Genomic DNA, 12,656 nt, shown 5'->3' with positions numbered 1-12,656 from the left:
AACGCAATAAAAATATAAATTGCTTGTTTAAAAGGATTAAAAACTTCTCAACTTCTAAAGGCCAACTCAGTCAGTGTCGTACAACACAGCCCGATGCAATTAGCACTAAAATGATTCTGTTTTTAGTGTTTGAAATTAAAATTATGGACATTTTTGTACAAACCAATTTAACAATAATAGGAATGTCATTATTTATATGTCCGTTGGTTGGTGGAAAAATATTCTTGTTCCAATTTTTCTTGTTCTAATTTTTGATTGAATGCTAATAACTTATTTATATATATTAGTTTTTTAGCTCAGTACAGATGCTATATATATCTAAGCTCAGATAGTCTCTGTAAAACATAACCCATGTGCACATATATACACATAATATTTCCCCAGTATATTGTCCAATTCATCCCCTGGGGTGGTGCTGTACGATAACTGCTAGGGCCCCAGCTCAAATTATTTAGTTAACTAAGACCAATTGAATTACTTTATATACACATTGTTTTGTGTCTAAATTTATTCATATATTTATCCTATATAATTTGGCATAAACTCCACACTAAATTTTATATGCTAATGATAAATAGAATCCACCTTTATTGATTTTTTTTTTTCCTGTCCTAGCTAGTTTGCAATGCCTCCCTCTATATTCTACTTGCTGTGTATGTATGTTGAGCTAATGAATTTCAGTAAAATCAGTACAGTAGAACCTCGATTTTACGTATGGTAAGGGACTGTAGGGCGTACGTAAATCAGGGGATTCGTAAAATTAAGGTTGGGTTAAATTTGTGGTAACCTTTGACCTAATAGGTACGTAACGCTCAATAAACGTATGTTATGAACGAACGATGTTACCTAGGCTAGACCTAGCCTCTAGGCCTACGAATAAAACCATGTGTTTAGTGTTTTTATTCATCACTTTATACCTTTTATTTAACTAAAGAACATGAAAATATTGTAAGATTACCTATGACAAAGTTAAAACTTGGGAATTCCCTTCATGCCTATTCTAAACAACAGAGCTGTGGTGTTGTCTGGGCCTGTTGAGACAAACTAAAACCATGTGCGCTGCACTGGGCAAGCCAACCAATTAGCGTTCATGTACGAACAGCAACCACGTGCAATGCACTGGACGAGGCAACCAATTGGCGTTCGTGTACGAAACTATGCCTACTCAGCTTCGTGTAGAAAATTTGACCAGACAAATTTTCTTAAGGTTAGCCACACGAAGCTAAGGAGGAAAGCAATTATTTTTAGCACCATCGGTAGTTGTTCATCTCACTCAGTTCACGTGGTTTTAGATTATAACAACCCGGTATAGACTCAATCAACATTACTGTTTAATAAAAATATGTTGCATTATGATTTGTTTATTGTTATAGTTTATTGTTATAGTCTTTTTACTTATGGTTGCTCTGAAAAGGGCCGTTTGCTTTGAATATTTTCGGGATTTTTGATGACATCATCGTCGATACGTACGTAAAACCGAGGGTTTGTATAACTGGGGTACGTAAAAACGAGGTTCTACTGTATTTGAATACTGTACTGTGCATATAGAATGGAAGATATCAGGATGCACATGAATTTTTTTTTCTTCAACCATGCTTCCTACACAAACTCAAAATTTAAAATAGGAATGGCATTGCCATTAATTTTAGTTTAGTTCTCTTTATTTTTGAATTATTATGCAGTATCATATCATTTATAGTACATATTTATAATGATATATAATGTATGGTAATGCATTTATTACAGGCATAGTTTAAAAATACTTTATGTAATGTAAAGGAAAATTATTAGTCTTATTTTACTTTTAATTCAATCATTTTTGTCTATTTATTATATGGTACTGTAGTTCACCTTAGTTTGAATTCAATTTGAATAAAATCTACTGCCATTCATTATGAATGTATGTGCATGACCAAAAGCAGTGCAATTTAGCACTGAGCAAAATCTCAAATTCTGTGACTGAGATGTACAACAAATTTAAAAGTATTTATGTGAAACTTTGATCAAACTTAAAGTAGTTACAGTATGTGAAACTTTGATCAAACTTTGTTTCTCATGCCAAGTGATCTAATCAGACAGTAAAGATTCATTTTTGTACAGCCGGAGAATAGTACTATACAGAGATTGTTTAATGTTTGACTTCTTGAAAGAGTTCATAGCAAAGTCATCAACTCAAATCATACTAGGGTACATTCAATAGGGAGGCACTCAGATAAAATGTAAATCAATCTTTTGTTTTTCTTCATATAAATTTAAGATTTTAAACTCGTGGGCACTGATGTAGCTAAGTAGGGTTTCATCTTCATGTTACAAAGCTGAAAAAAACATTATTAGAAAAGATGTGATCAAGGAAGATTGCACACCGCCGCCCACATCGTAATTCTCCTCTGCATAAATTTCCCACACATATTGTCCCCATGAAAAAAATGTATTCAGTGCAGTGCTGATGCCGAAATGGCTTGACCAGTATAAGATGTTATCTTTAGTATTGACAATGAAATAAAAGATAATATAAAAAAAACAAACAACATTGGATTCAAACCCGGGTCGGTAGTGTGGAAAACACTCTTCTAACTACTGTACTGCACCATACTGTTTTCAAATGAATCGCTGTAAAATTAATACCACTTTGTTACACTTCTTTTGCAAACCCTGTAAGTACACAAACACACGTCCATACATCAGACAGTTAAAAAACTAGTTTATCGTTCATTTTTTTCCTTCAAAATTTTAGTCACTTCCAGAAATTTGGTCACAGCATATTGTGGCCGAGTTTGACAAGTTTCTGATGAAACCTGCACTGTAAGGCTGTTATATTATTAAAGTAGGTTTTTCGTAGATTGTGACCTTGACCCTTGACCCAAATTATAATCATCTGTAGATTGTTGGTCATGAAACATTGTGACCAAGTTTGACAAATTTTTGATAAAAATTGTTGGCTGTAGGCTGTTATAAAGAAAAGTAGTTTTTCATTGATTGTGATCTTGACCTGTGAGCTTGAAACTTCAAAATCCGAATCATCTCCAGATTTTTGGTCATGGATCATGACCAAGTGTGAGGAGTTCTGATGAAAACTGTGGCCTGTAGGCAGTTCACAGATCAACAATCAGACAAATAAATAAAAAGGGGTAAAAACAACCTCCTTGGCAGAGGTAGCTAAACAATATTAAATATATATTTCCATACCCTCATATGACACTAAACTATGTCTATGTCTAGCAGTTAAACCTGTAAAATTGAGTAAATCGGTATGGAGGAATGATGGGATGAGTGATAAACTAAAGATAAAAATGAATACAGTATAAGAACTGTCCTAGAAAGTTCAATAAAAAATCACTAGATTAAACAACACCACACATTTCCTGATAACTAAATCCCCATGTGGTTACTTTATTAGTAAACATAATACCTGTACAGTAAGGCAGTATAGGGCATAGACAAATTCTTCCACTGGGAACATATTTTCATTAATTTTGACCTTTTGCAATATACCCAATGAATTTGGTATATTGTTTGTTACACTATGTTTTCCACTCTTCAATTACTAGACTCCAGATGATCGCATCCCCTCACCTCGGCAGACACCTAGCCCAGCTGTCAACAATCAACGACTTGCAATCACCTTCCCAGGGTTAGACAGCACCAAAAACACTGGAAATAGAGCTCATGGATTCAATAACGTTGGTGGCAGCAAACCAGGGTGAGATATCTTTGATACTAATATCTACACTTATAATGACAATTATAATTTTTATTATTGATAATCACAATGATTATCATGTTGAAATTAATAAATGGTAATGAAAATATTATGGTAATGATAAAAATTATTAGGATAATAATTTAATATTATAATGATAATACTTTTTATATATATTTTTTTTTTTTATATTGTTGACAATAATGATCATATAATTGGTAGTGTGTTTACTACATGATGGTATGGAAACAAACAAAAAAGAATATAAAATACACTCTATTTATACATCACTATTGGTGATTCATAGGATTAGGTGTTTCTTTCAGTTCAATAAATGTAGACATTTGTACAATAAAGATGAAGCTACATAGCTTCAACAAATTCAATCTGTCAAGAATTTTTAACACACTGTAATACCATTGTAAAAGTGCTATAAATATAATACACAAAACAAAACACTTGATAACGCTCAAAAAAACTTTATCTGATTCATCATTCAATCTGTCTTAAAACTTAAGCACTACTCAATAAAAAGAAATATTGGGAATCAAATTCTGATACTTTAGAAGTCACATAAGCTTGAGTTATCCATGACAAATAACCTCGCGAGAAAGTTCATATCAACCTGAAAAATCCGCTAGACTTGAGTAAACCAAGATTAAGCGTAGGACATAAGCAATTAGCCTGCCATTAACACTGTGTCAAACGAATGCTATGCCATGCTTATCAATTACTATTTCACCACATAAAATCTAGTTACAATTGATGTATGTCCAAATAATTCATTTGTATACATTATCCGTAAGATAGGGTAGCTGTTTTTATGGTAAAAAGAGACAAAATATGTAACGAGTTGGTATAAGGTATCACCTATTGATGCTTCTGTACTTTTGAATGGCGTTAATTACTCCTTTGTCCTGTAACTTTAATACGCTGTTGATTGTTTTAAGCGGTTCTCTCATAACTTGTCATCATATTTTTCTGGGTGCCGTACGTTTAATTAGTTGATGGTGAATATCGATTGGATTTGATGCAGTGCTTATCATCATGTAGATCTACGTGTATGTACAATAATATGCACAATGTACTATATCTAAAAGCTTCATATGAAACAGGTATGATATACACACGCACTTTAACGAAAAGTAGAAATTATTGCATCCAAGAATATCGTATGAAATTGCTACTTATATATCATATACACACACACACACTGAAATTTACAATTTACAGTATCGACAAATTTTGCATGAAAGAAACACAACTTTTTTGAGGTATTACTCAGCTGCAAAAAAAAAAAAAAACAGAAGAAATTTTATTAAACATATTACAGAGGAGACAATATTCTCTCAGCGATGAGTAAATATAAGTTGTTTTTTTTTTATATCAATCATCATCTTAATGAGTTTTCCATACCAAGATTGTGAAGTGATGATTATCAACATGCAATTCCTTGAGAAAGATAATTATGAAAATAAGTATTCAAGACACAAGTACAGATTGTCATGTCTGATTGTTCATAGGGCACAATGCCGTAGCCAGCTATTGGGACAGTGGGGACAGTCCCACACAAGTTTTCTATTGGGTTCACAAAGAATGGGACCACATTTTAAAAGTGGGTCCACTCGATTCTCTCACCTATGCAATATCTGTCTCTTATACACATCTAGATGTGTATATATTATCACCTCTATAAAGAAATTTGAATAAATAAATAAAGTAAATATTGAATGCCATATTATCTTTGTAAAAAGTGTATGATTTATTGCAGATTTTTTGAGGAAAATATAAGGTCAACTGGTGCTTACACCCTCTTCACTCCCTCCCCCTGGACAGCAGGTCAAGGTGATAGTAAGTTTTTTTTGTTTTTTGTTTTTTTCGTAAAAATAATTTTATGTTGATTAGTTACTTTAATATTATAATTTTGGTAGTAAACCTTGATTAACAATGTTTGGTAATGGTAATTGTACTAATATTGAATGAGTAAGGATCAGTGTTAATTGGTGAAAAGAATATTGCCTTGATTTAATTTTCAATTATAAGCTAGGCCTAATGACATGCAGTACTTATTCAGTGGCATATCTAGAGGTGTGCATCTGAGCACCCAAAAAACCTTGTGCCCTATTTCACCATTGATTCGAGTGATATGAAATAGATAAAAATCACCTCATATCACCTTATTTTGCGGGCTAGCTCTCCTTCACTTACCCATCAAGCCACTTCACCTTCATATCCCCATCAGCTCCTCCCTCCCGTCCCCCTCCCCTCATTGCAAGACTCCTAGAAGCGCCACTCTACTACTATAAGTAAGCAAGTTAGTTTAACTTCTTGAGCTCAAATACAACATGGTTTTAACATATAAATGTGAATGTATACAATTTCTTCAGCAGTTTTCTTTGTCCAGTTTTATTTTTATTTTTCTGAATTATAATAATAATAATAATAATAATAATAATAATAACACACATTTTAAAGTGCCTATTAAAGCAAACAAAAACTGGCTTGTCACCGTAGCTGGAAGATGTTAGAAAGAAATTGAACTATTTGAAGAGGAAGGATTTAAGACTGGATTATTTTAACTTTTCGTCAATATGCATCTTTCTTTGCACAACTAAGTTGCCTTTTGCTTGTTCATTATAAAATAAATGACAGCAGCACTTTTGAGACTAACAATATAGAATTTATTCTCCAGCTTTGGTCCACACAGTGGACTTCATCAGGAAACTGTACAGATGGAATAAGAAACAACTATAATATACAACAGAAATAATGGGGGAGGTCCTACAAAGACTTTTGCTGGTAGGCATTCTGCCAGGCACCCCTCTCTTTCTCAGTTATGCACACATTTTTATCTTGAAGCATGCATTCTGTATTTGCTATGCATTCCTCTGTTTTGCCTCCCTCTTTTATGCTTCTCTGTAGAAATTTTATATAATATAAGAAGCATGACAAAAACAATACTCAAGATGACCAACTGTAATGGTTGTAACATAATATTCATAATGTAAAACCAAATAAATACTGATTAAATTCTTGTAAAGGTCATTGTTTGCAATTAAACACAGTTGTAATGTTGCATTATTCAAATTGAGCGCCCTCAAGTTTTCACACTACTGGTGTGAAAATGCAAGCTCTAGTTTCATTAAGTAGAAGCATAAAACTGATGAGAGAAAAACCAGACGGCCTGTAAAATCATATGATGCCTGACGAATGTAGGGGCGGCCAATTACTGACGGTTCACGATACATGCAAATGTACACGGTATTTCTCGCATTTTCCATCATTAGCTAGATTATGCGTCGACCTACATATTCAGTATCCCCAGGGATATCCTCTTCCAGCAGTCAGCAATTCTCGTTTTAGTTTTATTATTGAAAGAACTAGGCAGTAGTCGAAATTCTCATTGTCCTAAGGTTATGCGTATAGATGTTCATTCGATCTGCAGAAGGTCAAGTGCGTTATATTTAGCATTGACAAGGGCAATAATAGTTACTGGCTGTTAATTCATGATTATTCATGCCAATATATGTTTCGAAAGCAAGCTTGTTATTCAGTGGAAAAGTATACAACCTGATTTCACATTTGACATTTGCAATTCTAACAGTAAACTGGTACCAATCAAATTATCCTATTGATTTTGAACATTCAAATTTAAATACTAACAAATGCATTAAAAAATCTAAAGTAGCTGGTCTGATAGATCGAACGTTTTTGAATATGATGTTTATTAGTGTTTGGATTCTGCTAATATATTCGTGTTTTCCAGTTCCCTAATGTACCTTACTCTGACATGCATCATTGATCCAGTTATACTATATCATTATAGTTTTTTGGTAACATTGTCATTCATTGCCCCAGACTTGATTTCTTTCAACCTGTCCTCATTCTAAACCCTGTTATTTTTCACATCTATTTTAAGTCTCATTACGTATACCTAGACCTATTTTCACCGGATCATTTCATTTTCCTTTCTGTACAAAAAAAAATTTGTGTGAATTTGTGAATTCCATATAAATGGGTCTGTACTATGTTACCTTGTTACATATTTCAGATATAGAGCCGAGTTAATAAAACATAGCTACCACATCATGTTATTTGATATTCATTTAATCAAAATGACAGGACGATGTATATCGGCTTATATTCCCTACAGAAACGTAATCCGTAGTAAAGACAATATTACAGCAATAAATCCATTACCCATTTTATTCCACGGCTTCGGATGCTTTTACGATCTTGTAGCAGTAGGTTCGGTGCTGAAAGATTAAATCCAGTGTGTATGCTGAGACTGTGGACATTTTTCAACGAATTACGACATTTAATTTTTATTGCATTTTTATTAACATCTATTTTCACTGCTTTGTAGAGATTTTGGTGCGAATGCTCTCTTTGTTGGGAGGGTCTGTGTTTGTTGTTTGATGTTGGGCAGTGTCAAGGGACTGATAAACATTAGATGACCAGTATTCTACATTTTATTTTTATTGTGTTTTTATTGACATCTATTTTCACTACTTTGTAGAGATTTTTATGCGAATTCTCTCTTTGTTGGAAGGGTCCATGTTTGTTTTTATGTCACACTGTGTCCAGGGAAGGATAAAAACGAAATGACCAGTACTCTTACAATTTCTGATGTTACCTCGATTCTCTCACCTATGCAATATTCCCATCTAGGTCATCTCTTTAGTCCATTTTGGAATGTAACATCAGTAATAACTGTGTTTATGACTAGTACGCTTTCTTTCCCTCACTACTTAAAGGAGCTTTTACTGTGGCAGTTTTTATTGTATGGAATTACTATTTTATTTATTATTAATACCGATTAATTTGTTTTGTACTCCAATGGCAGTTTATTTTGCATTAAAGCAGTCCATTCATAATGGATAGGTTGTCTTTTTCATAACTTTCGGTTCTCTTCTGATTTAGATATTTACCTTTGTAATTGTAGTTTGTTGCCTATACAGTACCTTTAAAACAAATTGTATGAAAATAATGAATACACTATTCTATATCTAAACATTAAATGTCTATTTCGTGAATACTTACCTTAATGAACTGATATGCCAATTTCCTTTTAGGAACCTATTTTTATTTGATGTGTGATTGATTGATTGATTTATTTTATTTTGAAGTATCAATTGACTGATCAATTGAGTGATTGGTTGATTGTTTATTTGATTGATTGATTTGTGTTCTTTTGAAACTGAATAAAATTCAATATTCAAATCGCTGACTTTTTATTAGGTTACTTTTTAGATTTCAGTTGAGAATATAAGTAGAAACTATTTTTCCTGCCAGTTGACACATTACTGTACAGATGAGCAATTGCATGTTCTAGGTTTTTGTTGCATACAGGCAGTATATCTTGAATGATTTGTTATTAAATAATTAAATTCCGCTCTTTTATTCTCCATTAGATCTTGTGCTACCATCTTCACCTTTTGTCAGTCAACCAACGAGTCCAAATGCCACACCACGTTCCCAGTCACCCATCCACCAAGGAACGTTAGGCCTGACAGAAAACCTGCCTGGCATAGGGCTCAGTTGGCGCGATGAGAGAACCAACAACGTCTGGGGCTCCTCGCATCAGTTATCTAGCTCGCCAACCAGCAGTTTATTACCGGAGAGACTTCAGGTAAGTACACGTGCGGGATCAGGTATGTGACACGTTAGCAAATCAAAATTCCACCTGTGACGTGCACTTTTATCTATTTGTCCGTAGAGGCTCATGACAAGAATCTGATATCTAGTACAAAGAGAAACATGTATTAATGATTGTTTTATGTTCTTGTGGAGTAGAGCTGGTTTACAAGTTGATTTTTATCTTAAAGATTACCTACTTTATTGTGCTTGAATATGTGGCAGCATTATTGTATCTTTTAAACAGGTTCTTATCCTTTAAGGTTATATAAAAATGTATGTTGATATTGAATGTATAATAAATAGATCGATGTACAACAGGACTACAATGTGTAGTGTTTTACTAAACTAATGCAGCGTATTTGTTGATAATTATGACGATGAGTGTGGTTGTTGTAATGACGATGAGGTTGAGATGTGGATGGAATTAGGATGGAGATGGGGATTTGAATGAAGTTTGGGTTGGAGGTGGTGGTGGATAATGTTTGAGGTGGATAATGAGAATCATGATTAGGACGAGGCTAGAATTGGTTAGTATGTGATGGGGGTGAGGATGAGGATAGTAAAGACAATGGAATTTCAGATGAGGATGGCTATGCAGTAGATTTGGTGATGGCATGAGGATGGTCAAGTTAATGGGATAAGGATAGTAATGGAGATGGGATAGCATAGAATAGGATGATGTTGATAACATACAATGGGATGAGATCAACTGTGGATAAAGGTGATAGTTGATGTAAAGTCAAGGCATCTAAATTAGGTTAATCAGTTGGTAAATTATGACAATTATATTTACATAGTTATTTTATTGCATTAATTTGTGTTATAAATTTGTATGCTAATTATATATTCTGATTATTATTTAAATATTCAAATCAAATTTCTTCTTTTTTACATCATTAATAGTCAATTTGGTCAAGCCCAATCGGTTCTTCATCAGAACCATCGCCGTTGGAGATGTTACTACGGCAACAACAACAAAAACAACATCACCACGACACGTGAGTGACATTGGAGAGCAGGCTCGGATGAGAGCTTTCGGATTTCTTCGTACCTTCTACCACATGCTGTACCTTAACTACAGGAATGAAGTGGAGTTGCTGCTTGGACACAAGTCAGCGGTATCTTGTGATGTGCGTGCAACGTGGCCAACGGAGCTGGTTCCACTAACAAACTACAATCGCTAGTCAGCATATTCAACGCTCACACCCATGGCCTAGCCTTGGAAACACGGTGAAAGCGAACGAAGACAATAATAGTTGGATCTACTATGGGATAGTAAACTGGCTAGTGATGAAAATTAAACAACCGGATAACTCATCGAAGGACAACTGTTGTTATGTTGTTATTCAGCTTTGTATTTTCTGGGATATAGTGCAAAAAAAAACCTATGAAGATTGGTCAACTTTGTGTTACTAGTATTACCGTACTACCATTATTAGTGAACAGGCAATTTCTAATAAAATAAAGAAATTTTAACAAAGTGGCTAATCGGCAGCTATCTGTTGTACAGATGTTCTCTATATATAGCCAATCAGTTCATCTCTTGTTGGAAACTGGAACGATAACACCACGTTTAATAGAAATTCTTTTTTTATTCTTGGCAGCTCATGTTTTGTGTAGCTATTAATTAACGTATAATGTCTTCGAAAATGGGCTGGTTGCTCTTGATAATCTGTTTCATGTCATTGGCCTCCAAGTGAAATAGGAAACGAACATCGTATAAGCACTTGTAAACAGACACCTTCCATCCTATGTTCTATCTATCTTCTATCGTATGCAAATGTCGGTTATGGAGTGAACATGGTATTTTGTGATGTGATGAGAATTCAATATTATTTACTAATTACAGTTTAAAGATGATACATCAACTCTAAAAAAAGAATATGTAAATTCTATGATGACCATTGAAATTATTTAATAATTATGGTTTTAAATGTGAAACATCAGCTCTAAGAACACGGATATTCTTTAACGAGCAATCAATCTTAATTAATATTACCAATTTTATTATGAAAAATTTATAAGCTGTGGCCCAAAATTTAACTGTTTGGACATTAATTTCTATTAAAGAGATTTCCCGAAATTGATGGTATACAACATACATATATTTAAATATAATGTCTTTGTATGATGCATATATCATTATTCAAAAACTCTGTGTGTGTTCAATTACAAGAGTGTGTTTGCCATTTGCTATTGTTTGTTCATTTGTACTGGGGGTGGTTTATTTTTTTCATTCACTTGTCTATGTTTATGACTATATAATTGTATAGATCGCACCGACAGACTCTTTGTGCAAATGAGACAAACTGTCAACGCATATGTTTGTATTTTGTCCCATAATACTGGCATACGAAGTAATAGTATTATTGTCTGGAATACATCTTATTCACCTGTTTTTTTATTTTTGTTTGAAAATCTAACAAGAGAGACTGAAAGTTATTAGTGCATACTGCATATAAAAGTTGCATGTTTCTGGTCAATAGAAAAAAGTATTATCATTAATAGCAATTATTGCCTATTTGTGCTTGATTATCGCTAAGCCCACAGCATCACAGCGTATTTTTTGCTTGTGCATCTTGCCGTTGATTTCCAATACACTAGGAAAAGAAAGCACAGATTAAAGAGTTGCATGGAATTGATCCTCCCAACTAGAATGACCATGGCTGCATCAAACCATAGAGGGTGGTCTTTATGGTTGTGTAGTTAGTTTTTTGCTTGTTGAGATAAGATAAAATTAATGGTTTGATCCATTCTGTTCCACCTGATCAAATTGCAATGTTTTATTAAATTCGTGAGTTGAGAATATACTATGGAATGTTAATTTTTACTCAAGAGATTATCGATTAGAATGTTAATGAGTTAAAAACAAAGGACGTCGAAAGAAATATGTATAGTGAATTTTGATTGGTCCACCCGCTGCAATATTTAATCAACCTATATTTTACTTTGGTTCTCTATCAAGCTTGGTCATAAACAGTAGTTAAATATACTTCACGTGTGACAAAGCCATCTGATTTGGTTTCAGTTGTTGGCGGTCTCTAGGCAGTGTTAGACAGGAGAGGATAGCTGTGTTGTTGTTCACAATAAATAAATAAATAAAAATAATAAAGTAGTTGATACTTCTACTAATCAAGATAATTGATGTTGTCTCATGTTTTTCTTGAGTCATCGTTTTTGATGATGATGAAGATGATGGTTATATTGACATTGATTGTTATGTGTCAGTGTAGGTGAACGTTATTATATTTGTGGTGATGATGATTATTATATTGTTCATGATGATGTTGGTGGAGTTGGTGATGTTGACATCGCA

At 33.5% G+C, this 12,656-nt stretch overlaps 1 protein-coding gene across 2 annotated transcripts in view; it reads left to right on the top strand.

Moving 5' to 3' along the window:
* Window positions 1-12,481, top strand: part of LOC117107904 (protein SMG7-like) — a 35,728-nt gene extending 23,247 nt beyond the window's left edge. The window contains exons 15-18 of one of the 2 annotated variants that reach the window (XM_033249754.1): window positions 3,549-3,700; window positions 5,472-5,545; window positions 9,115-9,332; window positions 10,244-12,481. In XM_033249754.1, the coding sequence (XP_033105645.1) occupies window positions 3,549-3,700; window positions 5,472-5,545; window positions 9,115-9,332; window positions 10,244-10,342 (543 nt within the window). In that variant the 3' untranslated portion in view covers window positions 10,343-12,481. Of the gene's footprint in view, window positions 1-3,548; window positions 3,701-5,471; window positions 5,552-9,114; window positions 9,333-10,243 lie in introns of both variants that reach the window. The other variant, XM_033249745.1, reaches the window with a different exon arrangement.
* Window positions 12,482-12,656: the final 175 nt, after the last annotated feature.

Source organism: Anneissia japonica, unplaced genomic scaffold (genome assembly GCF_011630105.1).
Source record: "Anneissia japonica isolate Jap-2015-1 unplaced genomic scaffold, ASM1163010v1 scaffold288091_len1417266_cov198, whole genome shotgun sequence".
Taxonomy (NCBI): domain Eukaryota; kingdom Metazoa; phylum Echinodermata; class Crinoidea; order Comatulida; family Comatulidae; genus Anneissia; species Anneissia japonica.
Note: the sequence above shows the minus strand (reverse complement) of the source record. Positions and strands in the feature narration are given on the sequence as shown.